We start from the raw sequence: 21540 nt of genomic DNA, 5'->3' as shown, positions 1-21540 counted from the left end.
TGGCTCCCGTAAGTCTCTCTTTAACCATACTTAATTTCCAAATAAAGACTGTAACAGCCGCCTAACATGATGCAACTAACATGATGCAATAATCCTGCATACGACCAAAAACTAATCCCTTCCCCAGAATTCAAGATTTCATATTTGAGATTTTAATATTTCGAGATTGTCATTTTCAGGATTGTAGACATGAGAGATTTTAGACCTAAGGGATTTAGACCTTAGGGATTTTGTATCTTTTCAGATTTCAACATTCAGGATTATGGCATGTGGGATTGTGTCTTTCATGATTGTGATCCAAATCCATTTTAGAAAAGGTCATTGTGAGCTAGAGGTCTGAGGATATTTCTGGAGATATTTTGGTGCCATACAGGTTTTTTAATATTTTTTTTTGCTTATATGTCTGCATAAAAAGAAATGGGATTATGATAACTTTGAAATAACATTGTACATTAGGATTTAATTCCCACTTTCATTTACTATTAAATTAAGAACCTAAGATTTTTGGCCCTTGTTACTTTTTTTACCTTTTTCTTTGACCTATATGTATATAAAATATAATATTTGGATTAGTTTCCAATAAATGCTTATTTAATTGAATTTGAATTTATATTGAAACTTTTTAAACTACCCATCTACCTAGCCTGACATTTGTATTAGCTTATTATAGTTCTTGTAATAGAACATATATCTTTTTCCCCCAAATTAGTAAACTATAGTTTTATAAATACCCCAAAAGAAACTGAGTCACATTTCTTTACTAACCTTACTGAGATGATGTGAGAAGAATTAACTCAACATTCTTAATAATAGAAATATAGTAATCAATATAGTTGATGGTTGTTTTGATGATACTTATTTTTCTTTTGAGAAACAAGTGGGGTTTTTTGTAAGCATCCAATGTCTTTTCACTCCACAATATTTTTTCATTATCAAGAGTTAAATAAAAGAGAAGATGGCTAATGGAAAAACATACTGCAAGAATGCAGGGATGAAACGTAAATAAACCTCATGTTAAATAATGGTCAAAATGAAGAAGACACATTATTTACAGTATTTTATGTGGAATGCCCTTTCCTGGAACCTTTAAGAACTAGGGTAATTACTAACTCAGTCTTCTGGAGTTTTATTCTATTTTTTATTTTTTATTATAAAAGCTGAGAGATTTTTTTTTTTATCAATTATGGTTTGAAGGTGTAATTTAAACTTAAAAAGACAAAAGATGCAGAGGCATATTATATCAATATGGTGATTTTGTTATCCCTTTTGTATATTCATCATAAATTTTTGTATTCTGTTAAAAATCACTCTGAAACAGTTAGACAGTGGGTCCATTTTTCATCAGTAGATCATATTAAATTTTATTTGGAATGTCTCAGATTTGTATCATTTTGGTAAGGGACAAGATGGTGAGAATGGATAATATAAATGCTAGACCTATATGGTTAGTTATTAATTACCTGTATTTCCTTAAGCTACAGTCTTTAAAGCCTGGCTCCAATAGTGAGTCCTTTTGTAGTCAAGCCTCCTTAGTTTCCTCATGAGTGAATTTCAATTATTGTTTTTCTTAATATAAGAAGTTCTTGTTCTGATCTCACCACAAAAAAAGTGGTAACTAGCTGAGATGATAGATTTGTAGCTTGATTATGGTAATTATTTCACAAGGTTAGGTGTATCAAATCATCAAATTGTACACCTGAAATGTAAACAATCTTGATTTGTCAAATATACCTCAATTTAAAAAATGTTCTTTAAATAAATGTTTTGTAGAATAAAAAAAAAGTTATTCAAAAGAAATCTTAAATCTCCAAATGGAAACAGGTAAAAGCGGAACTCCCCTGGTTCCACGGAGAACCTTTTTTTTGAGGAAACTTAGGCAACTCACAGGTACCCTATGTCATGAGGCAGAGTTTGAAAACTACAATTCACTATCTCTAAATTTCCTACCAGGTCTAAAATGTGATGATAGTTACTACTTCAGTACATCATCCTTAAGGAAAATTGTTAGGTCCATACTGTTTCTATCCTTTGAATTTTACACATAAATTTTGTAATCAAAAGTTTATTTGTAGTATCAGATGGAATCAGATCGTTGTTTTTTGTTTTTTGTTTTTTCCACTGACAGGAACGTAAGATTTTGTTGTGTAGCTTAAGTCAAATGCAATTTGGAATATATATTTTTTAAAAATTGTAACTTACATATCCAAATACAATTTTTCAAGAAGTAGAGTATTCAGTAGAAATTAATCTGTGAAAGAAGAGGAATTCAGCAGTGGCTTATTTGATGAATGATTTAACATGTTTATTTCTTCCCTTTCATCAAAACTTTGTGTCCCCTTGTTTGTCCCCTCTGACTTCAGACTCTGGAGTTGACCAAGATCCCTATTCCATCGGATTGTTCTGGGAATTTTGAAATAATCTACTTTATCCTCTGTTTCCCCTATTGCTTCTGATGCCTTAGAATTACATTTTCCTCGCTGATTTAGTTTAGAAAAGAGAAAAGAGCTTCCATGACTAGTAGATTATCACTTTTGGGTTTGCTCTTGGAAGTGACAAGATGCTAGGATCCCTCTTTGGAATGTAAAATTTATCTCTTATATAGAAATGATATAAATGTGCACCAGAGACTATAAAACTCTGATACTATCTACTGTACTGTATAGCTGAACACCACAATGTGTCTGGTAATCTATTGACTATCATAAATGCTATTTCTACAGAAAAGTTAGGAGGTCCATATTTCGGGCAACCAATGTATAGTTGAATGCAGAACAGTCATAGTTGGGTACTAACCATATGATTTATCCATCAACAGGTGCATATGCTCAGAAATTCTGTATCCATAAGAAATCAGAATACTTTCTTTTCCTTTTGCAAGTAAATTGAATTTAGCCTGAGAGGCTGAGGGGAAATTTTCACATATAAGCCACAGTTTTGTGTTTTGTGTTTTGTTTTGTTTATAGATATAGTACTAACTGGATGAATGCAATAAAATTCATAGGTGGTACTAAGATACAATAGGATTTGTGAAATGGACAATTGTCTTGCATAAATAGCAAGTAAAAAATCAAGCCTGTCCTTCGTAAAAATTTTATTCTGGGGTGTGCTTGTTTTCCAAAACTACCTCTACTAAATCTCCTGTTAGTCCTGAAACTAGAAGGCAGAAAAGCTTCTAGTGCTACAGCCAACTGCAGTGTAGCCTGAGAAACAGGCAACAAAAATAGAACACCAGGATTGCTGTGCGTGGGTGAGGCAGAAACCACATTATGAGCAAAAGCTTCCAGTATTATTTTAGAACCAATACAGAGCTCTGCACTTCTCTCCTCTCTCTTCCAAAAACACATACTACAAAAATAAAATGAAATGAAATGTATGTGCATTTGCCCTCTTAGAATTATGATTCTTAATTTTTTTTCTTGCCTTCCTTTCTTTGGAAGCGAATCGCCAGTATGGAAACACAGTGTGTAAAGCAAGCTTCGAGGGAGGAAAGAGTTAACTGCTTTTAAGGCCCTGCAATAGAGAATTATGGTTTGAAAGATAGAGGCTGGACAGCTGGGTTTGCTGGGGTATTTTTAAATGCATTAATGCAGGCTCCAATCACTCGGCCATGCTTGACCTATTTTTGGCTCAGGCCGACCATTGTTCTATTTCTGTGCCTGTGGGCCATGCTGTTGTTGATTCATATGCAAATGGATTATCACTCGCTTTAGCCAACTTGAGCTGAGAGAGACTGAGAAAGGGGGAAGAGAGGCACAGACACAGATAGGAGAAGGGCACCGGCTGAAGCCACTTGCAGGACTGAGGGTTTTTGCAACAAAACCCTAGCAGCCTGAAGAACTCTAAGCCAGGTTTAATTGGTTTCTTTTTCTCGTGGGTAGACTTAATAATTTTCTACGTATTCTGACAAAGAAATAACCCCGAAGCACATTCCTATTTCCCACCTGCTTGTAGTTTCCGGGATAACCTAAACTCCAGAGAGCTATAGCATCCACTCTGTCCTTTCTGCTTTGCACACAGGTTGGTAACATGGGAAAAGTGTCCAGGTCTTTTTAAAAGTGGATGCCCATTTGAGCAGAAAGGAAATCATTGTCGAAGTTGATCCTCTGCTGCTTCTCCTCAGAGAGGAGGGAGAACCAGCGAGGGTAGCTCCTGGGGCCGGTGCACTGAGCAGTGATGAATGTTTCATGTAGCTGAAGTAAGAGTGACTGGAATATGCTGCAGACAATTTACGAGAGTGACTCCTGTTTTTCCTCAGATGGGGTGGCTGGACGAGAGCAGCTCTTGGCTCAGCAAAGAATGCACAGTATGATCAGCTCAGGTAAGATCCTCTTTCATAACTGAGACGTTTTAGGTTTGAAAGGGGGCTGGCTTGGGAAATGCAGCTAAGAAAAGCACCTCTCTTAAGGAAATTGCTGCTTTTTCGTGTTGATGTTGCTATTTTCTTGGTGCGTCTGTAGGGTTTAACTTAGATCCCTTCCATTACTGTTTCTGTGCATATTCAGTCTGCTTAGGGACAGCAGCTTCTGAATGAAATTGCAAACTATTGCTTCTGATGAAAGATGAGACTGAGATAAGTAAAATGTAGTTGAGGGTGTTTTGCCTTTACTATGCAACTAGAAAAAGGAGCTCTGTACTGATTGTAAGCCTATTCTAATAGGACTTTAAAAATCAGGTAAGTTCATATTGGGGCTTCAGTTTAAATTGCAGCCCTGCTAGCCTGACGATTTTATATTTACTCTGTGCCTACAGAAGCACATCTATTTATAGACCTACCTTCTAAAATGTGTTTGCTACAGAGTTATAAAGGTAGTTTTCTTTTTTCCATTATGTGGCTTTTTCTCATGAGCTCCAAATGAAACTGTTTAGGATGAAATAAAATTGTTATTAGCAGATGCTTATTTTAATTTTCTTCAAAAACATGTGGGAAGTCTAGCATTGTCAGGCAGATGTGATGGCATAACACACATGTAAATGTGTTAAAAGCAGGTGCAGTGTTTTAAAGGATAATAGGAACAGATTCTAATTTCTAGTTTCTCAAGGAGATGAGCTGGTGGGAGATGGAGATTGTCAGCCTTGTCAATTTATACTTACTAAATGAACATACTCTCCAGGCAGTATCACTTACATGTAATTATTGCCTTTCATATTTATTTCCTATGGCTATTTCCTAAAGCTTTGGGAACTCTTTGTTTCTGTCCTCTTCTGAATGTTTCAACCTAAAATTGGCTTAAAGTTCTCACTTAGATCCCACTTCCCATGTGGGCTTAATCGTAATTATAGATCACCGCCTAGATTTCCATGATAAGAATGCCACATAAAGCAGTGTTTACTTTGTAGAGCTAGGTGTGAAAGAAATATTCCACAGGTTGGCATGATGTCTGTTTTTGTGTTAATACACCTTCCCATATGGGGATCTATGTTTAAAGCTAGTTTTCTTTAAACCTTGGTTAGTTATGATAATTTTAAGATCCTTCTGTTGACCCAATCTTTTCATGGAATCAGAATAAAATATCAATTTTGCATAATTTGGTATTTATACACTTAAGTGACAGGAATTATGTTAATGAATAGCGCCTGCTTAACAAAAGCAAACCTACCAGAATTTCAGTACAGTTTATTCTTATAGCTGCAAAGCTGACAAGGGCTCCAGGAGGGTTTAACAGGTATGTCTCTAATGGGACTGGTCATTTAACTTAGCATTTTATTTTTAAAAATATGGATGAATCCTTTGAAAATAACTATTTTAGAAATCTTTTCAGCACTCTGCTTTATCCTTTTAGTCCTCACTTCTGTGTTACGAGTTTGATATTTTTTTCATATGGTAGAAACATACATGCCTTCCAAGTAGCAAGTGTCTGCTGAAGCTAAGGCTGGCTACAGGTGTTTGCAAGCTTTACTTTTTTCTCCACATCTTTGATAATCACATACAACTTTACACCCATTTCAGTAGAGATTGTCATTTTCCTAGCATTTAATGGTTTGTGTACAAAGCAACAAGATTTTCAGACAGGGAAGTGCTTCAGGCTGTCCATGCTTTTGCCAGTTCTACAAGAAGTAACATTTAAGCACCAGCTAGCTATTAAATGAAAGGTGATGTGGGTTAACAATCGACTCCCAAAACCTGTCTGGTATAAATACATAATCACTAAGTTCTATTTATTTTTAAAATTTGAAGCATAAAAACAATTGCACCCTTCCTACCATGCCATATATTTCATATATGTTCTTAAATTTAATTCACCTAGTCTTTATTGTATACTTCCTGTGAGGCACTGGCTCTCAAAGTTGGACTCACCAGAAGCACTTTACAAAATATGATACCTAGATTCCACTCCCAGAATGCCTGATTTAATTGGTATGGGGAACAGCCTGGGGATTGAGGTTTTTAAAATCTCCCCACCTTAACCTTCAGCAAACTGAGATTCACTGCTGTAGGGCTGGGGAACGGATGGTGATGCTGGTGAACCACTATCAGTAGGGTTTGTCCTTTGAGTTAACTGCTAAATTAGGGATATGTTTGTCTTAATTTAGCTACAAATCTTGTTCAGCTCCCTTTTGGACCAGTGGTCTGGATGTGATTCATAGGCTTAGAAGCAGAGTCTTTGGATTTGAAAGAGAGAAAGGGTGCCTGGCAGCAGTGCAGAGGAGTGGAGAGAGCACTGTTCTAGGAGTCAGACACTCTGTATTCTAGCATGAGCTCCACTGCTAGCCGATTGTGTACTGATTTTTTACTCATCTTCAAACTGAAGAATAATGATGTCCTCCTGCTTGCCTCTTAGCATTCTTGTGAGGTTCAAATGTATCAATATGTCCTTAAAACGTATACTCACTATTATAATTGTTGTTTTTAGTGAATGAACCTAGGATCTTGGTTTTCAATGCCATGTTCTATCTTGCTGAACAAGCCACATGAGTTACATTGGAGGTCACATGGGGGAAATGATTGTTTGTTTTGATAATCAGTTTGCCTTAGTTATCTTATAAATCAACTATTTATTTTGTTACCTTGGTTTGATAAGAGTTAAGATCTTTCCTATGCAGATTATCACTATAGGTAAGAGTAGGGTGTGTGTGTGTGTGTGTGTGTGTGTGTGTGTGTGTTCTCTGAAATGTCTCATTATGTAATAAAGGCAAAGAAGTTGCACAGTATGTGATTGAACAGTGAACCCCAATGGCAGGTTTCTTGAGATTATTTTTAAAACATTGGTTCTGTTGTGTAATTTCTTTAGCAGTTGCTTTAGAGTTCCCATTTGTTGTTCTAGTTATATTGGATATTATGCACTAATATTGATGGTTTTTGTACACAGCTCTTTATATACTATTGGAATACAAGTGTTTTTTATGGTTGTATGTTTTTTTGATATTGACTCGGCCAGGCTAAACATGTTTGGTAGAACCAGGTTCTATAATATTATACTAATATATTTTAGTTTAAAGTTCTATAATATTAAATCTTAGAATTCAGTGTGAGTGACACATTTTGTCAAGTACATCCCTACTTTTGTGGCTTGTGTGGGCCAGGGTAAGTGATAACTGTGGCAGAAAGTGAAGCATGTACACATATTGACTCAGGTCACTCTGCAGGAGCTGGCAGGATTAGGGGTGTTCTCCCGTTGCCAAGCATGTTGCTTAACACGTTGGGCAGCAGAGCTGTCCAGACAATATTGGAACAATTATTATGAAGGAATTTCCTAGAGTTTGTACAGAAGTAATGTAAGATATAGTTACAATAAGGAAATCTCATATTTTGGCCATCTATTCTTATTTTAGGGTATAAAAGAAAAACATTTAAATCAAAATCCTGAAATTCTTTTATATATCTTCACCCTTTTTTGAATCCTTTTGTTCCTTAGTGTATGGTGTTGAGGGGAAGGGAACATTTTAGATTCAGTAGTCACGTCACTTATGTCTACTTGAAAAGCAGAATCTAATTATGAAAATGTAAGTCTGTGAAATGTTCCTGTCATGTCAAGAATCACTTCTGGTATTCCCCATAATTACTGTTTTGCCATTCTCTAACTCAGGTTATCTTCACTTGCAAGTCTGTTATCAATTGAGATAGATGATAGGTATCAATCAGAAATATAATTATAAATGGGCTCATTGAGAATGGAGATAAGAATGAGTATTTCATATTTCTAAGGATGACACAGGAGGCATAATTATTGTTATGTCCATTAAGTAAGAAAATCCAATAAAACCCCTTAGAAGACTGAAATAAATCCAAATTCTGAATTCAAAAAATATTCTAAATGATGATTTTAATTTTGGAGATGAGCGATTTTAAAATGTGCCTCATAATTTCTCACTACTGATAAATAATGATGTGAGCCCAAAATAGCATGTCCGCCAACAAACACTCCTTTCACCCCTGTCACCCAATAGTAACTGTAACCCAACAGTAACTGAGCAAAGAAAATGATACAACCTAATGCAACATACCTCAGAGGCTAACAGCCAAGGAAAAAATGGATGCAGAGGTTCTTTGATCATAACAGAGAGACCTGTCTCCTGGCCTGTCTTAGAATTTTACTGGCAAGTTGACCAGTTCCTGAGGATTCTCACTAAGATTCCCAAATCTGAAGAGAAGAAAACCGAGTAGATATCCTCACCATTTTGGGTTGTTCTTGTTTTCTCTTGTGGCTGAGAAATAGTAGAAATGAAGGCTTCAGAGCAGCATACTAAATTGGGAGAAAGATCCATCTATAGCTCTTTGGAATGACGTACCTTTCACCAACTAACCTTAGAGATTCTACCAAGAAGAAAAACATCAACTCATTGAACCCATGGAATTAGACGTCTTAGTATTGCTTCCTACAAATAGAGCGCCTTACATAAATTTTATATAAAAAAAAAGCTGAAAGGTGAGATGATAAACAAGAGAATGAGATGAGAAAGGAGATATAGATCTCAGGAAATGAATTAAGAATGGAAAATCATAATGATTATAGAAAAAAATATTCATTAGAAATAGAAGAAAACAGAATAGGCCCAGGTAAAAATCTTTACACATAAAGATGAAAGGTTTGAAAAAAATCAGAGTGAATGAAAAAGGAAAATAGTTAGACAAAGTAGAAATTCTCAAACATGAAAGAGGCTGCTTGACAGTGAAAGCCACACAGTGAAGAGATGAACTTAAAACAAACAAAAAACTAAATTCAAAAGTAGAGAAAACATTATCAAAGTAATGAGGGAGCACTGAATGCATTTAAACAACTATTGGATTGTGTTTATAGGGCAGAAAGCAGATATTATAAAGTAGGGGAATGTAAAAATATTAATAAAGCTGGCCAGTGTGAGGTGTTAGAGAGAGGTGAGATGGAAGGATGTGAGAAATGCTAATATCCTTCCCTTTCTGAGCAGGGACAGACTCCCTGCTGCTTAAAATAGAAACACATACTTAAAAAAAAGATTCAAAGCACTGATTTTTAAAAATAGTTTATTTAACCTTAAAGAGGTCTTTTTGGAAATAGTATCTCTTATGTTAAGGAAGTATTTAGTACATTTATAGTTCCTTCAACTGCAGTTTTAAATCTGCTTAATTCAGTTAAATTTAAATTTAAATTCAGTTAAGTTTAATTTCAATTTTTAAAAATAAATGTAACATCAGTGATATGTTCTTATTTTTATAATTTTTTAAATCTATCCATCCATCTCCTGAAGAATTCATATAAAGATAGGAAGAAATAAGGAAAGATGCTGTGCTGTGTTTGGTGAAGAGGAGGGGCTTTTTCTTTTAGCATCATACCTCTTTACAGTGTATGATTTTTTATAATAGGCATGTATTCTATGAGAAGTGTTCGTTACACACCCCCACACAAAGCTACTCTGTCAAAATACTAACAGTAATTAATTTTAAGTAGTGGGTATATTAGTTAGGTTGTTTTCTCCTGCAAATAACACTCTAGTCAAAATGACAGACAAGTAGGACATTTATCATGTGATAAAGTAGTTGGGTGGTTAGGCAGCATCAGGTAGTCAAAAATGGCAGCAGCATTCAGGTCCTTCATATAGGTCCACTCTGCTGGTCTTAGCCTTGGTTGGTGTGATCCTAAGATTGGATCCTCCAATGGTCACAAACTGACTTGTAGCAGTTCCAAGCATTATGTATATTTATGCATAACAAATTGCAGAGACAAAGGTTGGATCCTCCAATGGTCACAAGTTGACTTGTAGCAGTTTCAACATCATGTTATTTATGCACGACAAATTCCAGAGACAAAGAGGGGAAACTGCTGTCTTGGCGTCTCTTTTAAAGGAAAGAAATCTTACCCAGACTTCTCCAGCAAATCGTCCTTTATACTATATTGACTAGAATAGCATCACCTGCCTATTCTTTCACTTGTTTTTCAGAGGAGTGGGACCCATGACTGAGCTGGGAAGGCAGGATACCTAAACCTGCTCAAGTTTCTGTTGGGGAAGAACAAAGAAGCAGGAGGAATAGATGTTAGCTAGGCACTAGCAGTATTTGCTACAACGTGGATATTGGTGATTAGAAGTTTCTTTGCAATTTTATTTACTTTTAGTTTCCACAAATATAATAAAGTAAATGGACTATGTTTATAATTTCCCTTTCATAGTTGAACTATGGGTGTTGACTTTCTTTTCATGAAGATAATAAATCTGTTTAAATACTAATATAAGTATTTTTTACTAGTATTGAATATAAGTTTTTTATTAATATTGAATAGATTGCCTTTCTTAGTACTGTCTATTGTTAGAAGAAGCCCCCTAATAAAGAGACTGAAGTAATTGTAGAAGAAACTGGATCTCTCTAAGCCATTAATCACATTTTCTGAAGGAAGGAGAGTCAACATTGTGGCCTCATGCCTTACAAGCATTTATTATAAACTTGGATAGAGTATTCCTTTAATGTTGGCTTCGAGGCACACAAAAATTTTTTTGAGAAATATAATAATATATGAATTGTTTTCAATATACGAAAGGAGGATTATCTTAAAAATACTCAGAATGTCTTTGCCAGTAGGTTGTCACAAGTATTACATTTTAAGAATCATGAACAATTTTTACAATATGGAATGATAACTACATTTTAACATTTTTTTCTGAATTTGAATGCTTTGAAAATAATTTAATTGAAATAAAAGCTCATGCAAATAACTTTAGAAAAGAAGCTTTCAAGAAGAAATTCAAAAATATGTTGGCCTCTGCCTCAAATCAGTGTTGGCTGTGCCATGGTCCCCCCCTGTTTTTGAAAGGAAGCTGAAGTGAGTAGTTAGCTTGGGATATGTGGTGTCCTTCCTGTTGGCAGTTTTCCCCTTTTCTTTTCCCAGTAAGTTGGCAATAAGGAAGCAAAGAAAGAGGAAATGCCTGGTGTTTCCAGTTCCATTTTTCTTCAACTAAGTCGGATGCACAAAACAAATTTAATTTAAACAACATTTTTCACAATACTAAACGACCTACACTTTCAAGTGTTATCAGAGAACATTAGGTTTACTCTAAGTTGCTATGATTCATGAATATAAGAATAAGTACTTCTTGTGTTTTTATAAGAATATATTTTCCATTCATTATCATAATGTTAACTTTTCCATAGTAAAATAAGTGATGGGCTTTTCGTGTATAGTGTTTCTTAAATACCCATTAATTAAATCCAATGAAAACCACTTTTAAGGAAGAAAGAAATTTACCAAACCACAGAGTGTAACTAGTCATTTGCTTATGATTAAACTTTTTGCATGCTGATAAGGTTGGAAATACCCACGACTTTATTTTCCTGCTTCTCCTTATGGTTCACCACTTGTATCAGAAACTTTGAAATTCGTAATGTATGTTCATTATCGACCCAGTTGCAGCCATGTGGATGTTATTTTCAATTTGCTTGAGGTACGTTTTGGTGAATGTCTAAGGCATGACATTTCCAAATGAGAATGTCGTGAAGTTGTTTCAAAATTTGAAACTTGATATTAAAAACAAAATAAACCCCCCAAAATCCAGAAAACAAAAAATAAGTAAATTTCACTGAGTTTTCATTAAATGACATCATAGCTTGGGAGTTCTTGCTTTAGTAAAAATGTGTTTACCCAGAAAGTTTTCAGGGAACCCCAAATAGGGTGAATAAGAAAAAGCTCTTGTTGTGTTAAGCACTGTATTAACTTTATTCTTGATGGTACTTTTGAAATCTCATAATCAAAATTCAAGGGTGTATTTTAAGTACATGATTTTTACATTAGGAACTATCCATTTTAAGTTAGAAAGAAAGTTATCACCACCCGTTTTTGTTTTTTTCTGTCATACTCCTCTCTGATCTTCTAGTTGCTTAGTTCCAATTTTATTTTATTTTATTTTGTTCTGTTTTTTGAGACAGAGTCTCACTCTGTCATCCAGGCAGTGATATGATCTTGGCTCACTGCAACCTCTACCTTCTGGTTCAAGTGATTCTCCTGCCTCAGCCTCCCAAGTAGCTGGGATTACAGGCATGTGCCACCATACCTGACTAATTTTTGTAGTTTTAGTAGAGATGGGGTTTTGCCATATTGGCCAGGCTGGTCTTGAACTCCTGACCTCAAGTGATCTGCCCGCCTTGGCCTCCCAAACTGCTGGGATTACAGGCATGAGCCACCGTGCCCAGCCTAGTTCCAATTTTAGAGGTCAGTGATTGTAAGCATATTTTTTCAAAAATTTTTATGTCATTCTTTTATTATTGACACAATGGCTAATGTTTCAAAAGTTTCTCTGTGTATCACTTTATCATTTAATCCTCACCACAGTTTAATAATACAGTAGTTGTTGCAGCAATATTGGTATTTTACAGTTGAGGAAGTATATTCAGAGAGATAAGAAATTTACTGATGGTTACTGTAGGTAGGAAATGGTAGGGTCGTGTTTAAAATCCTGCCACTTTTCCTCAAAAAATATTTAGCCTAGGATAATTCTGCTTGGTACTAAAAATGTGGGCACATTTATATATGTATAAGCAAATATCTAGGCAGACTTCTTAATCCTGGGACGTTTAAGGCACAAATAGGCAACTATGTTGAAAGTTTTGTTGGAAGATCCTTACTTCATGTTCTCAGTGCTAGATAATTAAATTCGAGGAAGTTAGCACTATCCAGGGCTGAGAGGAGCTTAAGGAAACCAAACTTCTATGAGCGTGCTCTTTTCCTTGGAGCAGATGCTCTGGACAGAAGCAGCATTCCTGATGCATTTGGCACCTGTTTGCCAGTGTTCATGATACACAGATCATGAGGGTAAAGTTAGCCCCACTTCAAAATAGCAAATTATTATTAATGTATTTTGGCAGGATAAAGTAATTTTTTTTGAAATGTTAGCATTATGGGGTTCATTTATTTTGACCAAAAGGTTTGAATTATGCTCACCTTGGTATTTACCTTGAAATGTAAGGTTAATAAAGCCTATATCACCACTCAAATCCTAATTTCAACTTGCAATGTGAAATTCTCTAGCCACAATAAAGATCTAGCTAACATAATTCAGTTTCTACTTATTTTGAATATATATCTGTCCAATTTGGGTCCAGTTTGGACATTTTAGGTGAAAACTGGATGGCTGTGTTTATATGTATTATCATCATACTACATTTTATTTTATCTTGAGTTATATTTTACTTTATTGGATGAATATTATATGTTCTGTAGGTGGCTTAAGCATAAAATTCACCCATTACCTACTAATCCAATTATGCAAAAGCCCACTCTTTGCTTTTCAACAGGTAATTTTTATGATCTTATTTGCTATGAGAATCTTGAGCCATCTTCAGGAATCAATACATTGTAAAAGCATTATTGATTATCACGTTAATGATTGACATAATTTATTGCCTTCCTAGGGGAAAGAAGCTTTCAGAAGATCATTAAATGCGTTAAAACCTGCAGATGTCCACATGTCTGTGCCTCTCTTTAGCAGCCTGACTCCTTTGGGTCAGTTATTCTTAGCCTCGGTATTTCTATCTTATGGCATCGCAGGTCTAAGATTAGCTTGTTAGGCGTTATCATGCCATATGAGTTACCTCCTAATATAACTCTACACTGGAATGATTATTTATAGAAAGAGCATTCTGTCATTTTTGGGTTATTTCTAGTAGTTTAAATAAAGAAGAATAACATTCAAGTGAAACCACAGATTCCTTCCTGCTGCCAAAATAACATGATAACCGTCTGCTTAAGGGGCAATAATGTTGTTTAAATGTGTGCTTAGGGTGATTGCAGAATTCTTTTTATCTCTGCCACCTTGAGAGAAAAGGGAGAGCTCTGGTAATGATGTATCATGCTTATAGAAAGGCAAAGAGGCGGCCTTGATGCTGTCTCAGAGCACACAGGACTCTGGTTGATGATGACAACAAGAGACACACAGGGTTTATTTTTAGAAACAGACATTGCTAAGCTCTCTGTTTGGTGTTAATATTGCTCATAAACAGAGCTCCTTGGGGCCATTGACCCTTCTAGTGAATATGGCATTACACACACATACTGTTTTCTTTTTTCACTTTGTAAGAATGATTCTATTATTGAAAGTGTATATATATCTGTTTCTAAAAACTAAGAAATCTAAATTCTATTCAGTTTCTCCAATAGATTTAGAGTTGTTTTTTTTCCAATCCCATGAAGCTTGGGTTTAAGAATTGGTTTATGAAAAACAATTGACTATTATAAGCACAATAAATATACAGGTTAACCATAAGGTATGGGAAAAAGGCAAATATACATCATGAATGACTTTTAATAATAAATAACACCAATGCTCCTAGCTTTATTACCACAATATATAAAATATAACTATAAAAGATACTGTCATTATAATGCACTAATGTGAGTTACTGATTTAAATAGATGAGATAAAATTCTCAGCATATGAGAAAAGTAAGTGTAAACCTCTGCTTGCTGTTTGGGTATCGCTACCTCTTGATATTCCCAGCAAGTCTCATATACAGTAAAATATGCAGTTTACATTTGAGAAATGTTCTCTCAATTTACTTTGTGTGCTTAATTCAAACCTTAGCAATTGTTACTTTGCTTTAAAATTAGAATTGTGTTTTAATGTTAAATTTGCATTTTATATTTTTTTACTATTAACTCATTTTTCCTAAATGATAACAATGTTAAAATGGATGTTAGAGCATTTTATGTTAAACATTTGCCAAATGCTATAGAATGGATAACTTATACAGGTCTTCCAAATATTCATTACATATTATTATTATTATTATTATTATTATTATTATTATTATTATTTGAGATGGAGTCTCGCTCTGTCGCCCAGGCTGGAGTGCAGTGGCGCGATCTCGGCTCAGCCTCCCGAGTAGCTGGAAATACAGGCGCCCACCACCATGCCCGGCTAATTTTTTTGTGTGTTTTTAGTAGAGACTGGGTTTCACCATGTTAGCCAGGATGGTGTAGATCTCCTGACCTCATGATCCGCCCGCCTCGGCCTCCCAAAGTGCTGGAATTACAGGCGTAAGCCACCGCACCCGGCTATTATTATTATTATTATTTTTTGAGATGGGGTTTTGCTCTTGTTGCCCAGGCTGGAGTGCAGTGGTGCCATCTTGGCTCACTGCAACCTCCACCTCCCGGGTTCAAGCTATTCTGCCTTAACCTCCTGAGTAGCTGGGATTACACGCATGTGCCACCAAGCCTGGCTAAATTTGTATTTTTAGTAGAGATGGGGTTTCTTCACGTTGGTCAGGCTGGTCTTGAACTCTCGACCTCAGGTGATCCGCCTACCTCGGCCTCCCGTGTTTTTAAAAGATAAATATTTTTTGTGTTTTGTTTGGTTATCTGCTGACCATTAGGAATTTCCAAAATGAAAGACAAAAATAGGAAACACACAGTAATTGAAATGTGTCTTAAAAGAAGTCAAGATGGAAATAAATTCAGAGAGTGGAAGTGGAAGCAATTGAAGGAACAACATAACATGTTGCATCCTGACCACTCTTTTAATGAGCGGGTCGAAGATTTTGGAAGATGAAATTGTTTGAAGCTTTGGGAACTGAGGTGAGAGTCATTTATCGCTTCATTTTTTCACCCAAAACTGTTTAAGAACCAACCATATGACACAGAAGATACAGCTATTAAACAAAACAAGGAGATACATGGTTGGTTGTTCAATGGAATGATGGATGGATAGATAAAGCTACTTGAGATAGGAATTAGTATTAAGGTGAAATAAAATAAGACAATGGGGTAGGAAGTGACTGATAGGGCAGTATTAGCTAGGGTAGCTAGGGTAGTTAAGTGAAGGCTTTTGGGTATGCTAAGCTGTAAAGTGTATCTTTCTAAAAAAAAGTAGATTTTCCTTCAACATTTAATTTGGTCTAAGTCAAGTAGAACAGAAGCACAGTTAAAATAGATTAGGAATGGTCTGGATCTATTTCCATATTGTTACCTCTGCTTTGTGGAAAGGATGGGGAAGCATTTAGCAGTAGGTAGGTAAGGGAACTGGAGAAAGGCTGTTAGCCATGATTTTCGCTGTTTTTCATAGAGATCGTGAACCAAGTGCCTCTCTCTTGTATTCATATTATTAACTTGAAGTGAAGGCTCTTTTAGAACTTGTTCCCTTTCCTTGTTCCCAAGGTTCACCCTTGTCCCTCATCTCACCTGCATTGTCAATTGTGCTTACATTTCTTACCCAAGCAGTATGAGTCATTGCTAGTAGTTTAGTGAAGCAAACAGTTTGTCTTTCTCAGAAACCCAAAAGAAGGGGAGCAGAGTATCTTCGCCAGCTGAAGTTAGAAGTCTTAGAACATTTTCTCATAAACACAATATTGCACACTTTTTAAAGGGGTATAAAATACAGTATTCATCACACAGGCATTTACTGTGTACCTACAATGTGCCAGGTATTTAATTCAGGTAGATCATGGGTCAAATCACACCTTTGTTAGGCGGCTGGAGAATCATAACTTCCCAAGAAAATATTTAGCATACATAGCATACATAGTCTTCGTTGGGTTAGCAACTGGCTAGATTCGTGACACATTGTTACAAAAAAATAGTTGTATAAGGAAGTATTTCATGAAGGTGACACATCTATTTTTTAAAAAGGGAGAAACAGCTAAGAGCTATTTTTCCCCACACATTATGCTTTGTGAATAGGGAACAACGGTGGATACACAGAGTAGGTTGGACAAACATTTTTGAGGGACTGACACATTATCTCACATGCTTGATGCCTCATGGGGTTTTCCCTCAACATTCCAATTGGTCTAAGTCAAAGCACAATTAGAATAGAGCAGGAAGTATTCTGGAGCTATTTTAATCTCCACTTACTTCTGCCTTGTGGAAGGGGTGGGAAAGCCTTTATCGATGGGTAGGTGGGAGAACCAGGGGAAGACTGTCAGCTACGATTTTCTCTAGGCTCAAGAAGACTGAGACCGAGCCAAACTCCTGGCCAACATGCTTTGTGGATTCACAGTGTAGCTTGAGAAAAATGGTTAGTAGTGACTTGTTTTTTCCCCTGAGTGATTATCTCATTCAATCAGTATTTATTGGGTACTTGAAAGCTGTATTTTTTAAATGAGGCTGCTTGTTTATCTGTTTTTGTTGTTGTTGATTTCTTATTCTAAGAATTACAGGTATTTCCTTCTTCTGAGGTACCTTAATGCTCTATTCCAACTGGTCATCACTGAGGAAAATTCTCTTACAAGCCCAATGCAAATGTTACCTAATGTCTGACACCACCACTGATTCCCCATCACCTCTGTAATATTAATACTTCCCTAATTACGTGTATTTTTTTCTCTTTCTCCCTTCTCTCTCGATCCTCATAGTCCTTTTATTACTCTCTTTAGAACATTTCCACTTTCTGTCTTACACTGTGACTATGTATGTGTGTCCTCATCCCCCCAATTAGTTATATTATAAGCTCCAAGAGGAAAAGGATCATGTTTTACTTCTATTTTTATTCCCTACAGTACCTAGCATATAATTGATCCCTGAGACTATTTTTAGATGAATGAATGATTAAAGAGTACAGTGTTATTGCACAATGTGTTTTTATACATTTGGTATTTTTAAAAAATGATTTCTTCTTTTATGAAGAAAATTACTCCTCAGTTTCTTTGTAGATTTGAAAAATGTAGACATTTTTGAGGTGTTAGAGCCTTTTGTCCCCAAATTAAAATTATTCATTATAGAATGTAAGCAGGAATGACCTCCAATGCTTTAACAACGTGTATATGACCCTTTAAATGCTTCAGTTATTCTTAACAAAGGGAATTTGGAAATATTCTTATTTGATTTGATTTTTCAATGAATAATGAATGCCAATAGAAATTTCCTGGGATATGTGTCTGCATTTAAAATGTGAAATGTGAAATAGCTAATTTAAGACTGCCTGAATATAAATGCATACTTTTTTTAATCCAAGAGAAGAATAAATTTAGTTGTGAAAATGATTACAGGTGTACTTTTATGTTATTCAAATACCACTTTGCATTTAATACTATTTTTCCCTTCTCCTATATTTTTATGTAGAGACAATTTTCTTAGGTAAGGGGCAAAAATAGGTGGATTTTTCTGTTAATAATAATATCAATTGGAAATAATTTATCCCCACGATTGGTATCTAGCTCATCTACATTTATTCTGGCATTATTTAATTAGCTATATTATTTGACAAGGGGGCAAGGAGCGATGATTTTTGATGAACAATTTAATCAAAATCTCAATGCCAAGGGTGTCAGTAATTTGTAAAATTATCTAAAGTAAAATGTCAGAACAAGGAGTTAACATAGTGAGATATTAAGGAAATATAGATGGAATGGGTGAATCAATCTCTATATACAACTCTTCTAAGAGAAGAATGAGAAAATTATCTTTATGTGTATGTGGGAAAGGAATGGTATAGGGAATAAAATATAAATCTTTCAGGGTAGTCTTTTTGCTCTGTTTTATCCTTAAAACAGCATAAGTTAGGATAAGGGCATTAAGACTTAGAAAATTAATTGAGTTCGTTGATAATAGATGTGTGGGCTGAGAAAGGAGTTAGATAATAAAACCAAATTTTACAGCATAGGTGTTGAACACAGTGTAGTATATCATGGTGAACAAATGTATGCCAGTGTCCTTTTAGTGAATTTGCAAAGGCTGCCAATTAGGCTTTCTTATCATTGTTCATTTGTTTGCTGAAAGATGAACATAAAAATATTAGAAAAAAATTATCTGAATATCAACTTAACCTAACTTTTATATTGTAAGAAGGAAAACAACCCTCAATCAACTGATACCCGTAGTACCCCTAGTCTCTCACTATTTATTATCCCAATAATTAAATGGACATTCTTCCACATCCTTGATCTGGAAAGATCAATATCTTTTTCCTTTTTTACTTTTTCTTTCCAGCACATAGTTTCAAATCTGAATATAGATATAACTCTAACATTAGAAACCTCCATCTCAGTTCAGTCTTAGATGACTAGAAACCAAACTAAATTGCCAGGTACAGTGGTTCATGCCTTTAATTCCAGCACTTTGGGAGGCTGCGGTGGGAGGATCGCTTGAGCCAGGAAGTCAAGGCTTCAGTGAGCCGACATCACTCCATTGCACTCCAGCCTGGGCAGCAGAGTGAGACTCTGTCTCAAATAAATAAATAAACAAATGAAAGAAAAGACAAATATTAAATTGTTTAGTATACACAGGAGACAACATCTTTCTATTTGATTATCTACTGCCCAGTCAACTTCCTTGGGCACTCAACCAAAAGGTAACAGAGATTATCTTTATGCTTCACCAGTCATATATATGAGACCCATTTTCTCCACGCCCCTGCCAATATTGGATATTGTCAGACTGTAGGTATTTTTGCCAATCTTAAAGATGAAAATGGTAGAGAATTACTTTTTTCTGTGAATTTTTCTGACTACTTTTGGATTTGAGTGGTTTTCATATGCTATTAGCCATATGGATTTTCTTTTATGGAGAGATAATTCCAGGAATGCAAGATTGGTTATAGGAAAAAAGTCTATCAGTGAATGTTGCCCTGTTAATAACGAATTAAGCAAAAAAAAAAAAAAAAGATCTTCTCATTAGATGTAGAAAAACATGCAATAAAATTCAGTATACTTCCAGCATAGAAACTCTTATTAAACTAAAAAATAGAAGAGGGAAGTAAGTGTTATCGACCAAAACCCATTCACCCTATCTGAAACTTTATATTTAATGGTAAAATTAAAATACATTCTCTTTAATATCAGGAATTGTCTTTGGATGTCCTAGTCAATGTTTCAAGACATGAACATTCAGTAAGATGTATTAGAAATTAAAAGGAAAAGAAAATAATTGAAATAATAAAGAGTTCACTTATATTGCTTAGTACAAGGTCAGTACAAAATAAAACATTGAAAGGATTGTTTTATATAAAAAACAACCAAACACAAAATGTAATTGTGCTAGCATTTACATGGCAAATGAAACTTTTATGGAAAAATTAATAACGTTGAAGGGCATATAAGAAAACTTGATCAGATTTGAGCGATGCTATGCTCATGAATAGGAAGACTACATCTTTAAAAAGTTATTTATTCCCAAATTAATCTGTGTATCTTTTTGTTTTTAAAACAGTTTTTTAAAAAAGATACTTGATGAATAGTATTAAGTCAGATACACTAAGTGATGTATAACAAGAAGTAAATCTGATTTCCACCTCAGCTCTACTAACCATTCAATTTCCCACCTCATACATAGTCTGCTATAAATTTCTTCTATACATTATATGTGTATTATATTTCAGCACAATGTTGATTAAAATCCTGACAGGATCTATGAGGGAAAAAGGCATACTGATTCCAAAAATTCAAATATACGAGTAAGTGTGCACAAATGGCAGTTTTGTAAAGCAACAAATGGAGAGAAGAAGCCTAGATGTCAAGTCATACAAAGCTGTATTAAGAATGATTATTTGGTTTGGGCAGGGACATGCTCACATAGATGACAAGGAATAGAATACAACGTTATTTTTAGCGGCTTTGTGTATGACAGAGTTTGCATCAGAAATCAATGGAAAGAGGACAAACTGTTAATTAAATAGTTTGGGAACAATTAATATATTCAGTTTTTAAACTCATAGCCAAATGATTTTGTACTCAAATATCTATTTTTGTAATACTGTTGTTATCCAATTATGCAGGTTACAATTTAAATTTCTGCAAAGCCTATGTATTGTATCCTGCATGTAGGATCTTGCATTGTATAGAGGGACAGGAAGGAATTTTATGAAGATATGGCAGGGACTTTAGTAAAGTGGTTCTAAACTAGGTGAGAGAAGTACACAATGTTTATCTAGCTCAATTCTCAAAAAATAACTTGAGACCAAATAAAAGATTCAGATCTATGAGTACGACAGAGTGAAATAGAGAGGTGATAATTCAGTCAAGGAAGAAAGGTAGGTAACTGTATCCTAAAGCTTCACCAAGTTAGTCACTGAATAGTGCCTTAAAAGACCAATGAAGAAGTGACTTTTAAGCTGATGCCTGAGTGACTAGAAGAGCCCAGCCATGCAAAGATCAAAGGACAGCAATTCCAGGCAGGGAGAACAGCCAATGCCAAGGGCCTTGAGACCATT

The 21540-nt window shown here is 35.1% G+C and overlaps 1 protein-coding gene and 1 long non-coding RNA gene across 16 annotated transcripts in view; both read left to right on the top strand.

Annotated features, from left to right (window-relative positions):
• HDAC9 (histone deacetylase 9) overlaps positions 1–21540 on the top strand; it is a 911013-nt gene that overhangs the window by 407070 nt on the left and 482403 nt on the right. For 11 of the 15 annotated variants that reach the window (XM_054496835.2, XM_054496837.1, XM_054496844.2 and 8 more), the window contains one exon: positions 4256–4318. In XM_054496835.2, coding sequence (XP_054352810.1) covers positions 4256–4318 — 63 coding nt within the window. The other 4 variants (XM_063667493.1, XM_063667495.1, XM_063667494.1 and 1 more) reach the window with 4 other exon arrangements.
• LOC134739862 (uncharacterized) overlaps positions 16656–21540 on the top strand; it is a 47513-nt gene continuing 42628 nt past the window's right edge. The window contains exon 1 of the long non-coding RNA XR_010126921.1: positions 16656–17412. This is a non-coding gene — a long non-coding RNA (uncharacterized LOC134739862). The remainder of the gene's footprint in view (positions 17413–21540) is intronic.

This window comes from Pongo pygmaeus, chromosome 6 (assembly GCF_028885625.2).
Source record: "Pongo pygmaeus isolate AG05252 chromosome 6, NHGRI_mPonPyg2-v2.0_pri, whole genome shotgun sequence".
Taxonomy (NCBI): domain Eukaryota; kingdom Metazoa; phylum Chordata; class Mammalia; order Primates; family Hominidae; genus Pongo; species Pongo pygmaeus.
This window is presented reverse-complemented; position numbering and strand designations above follow the sequence as displayed.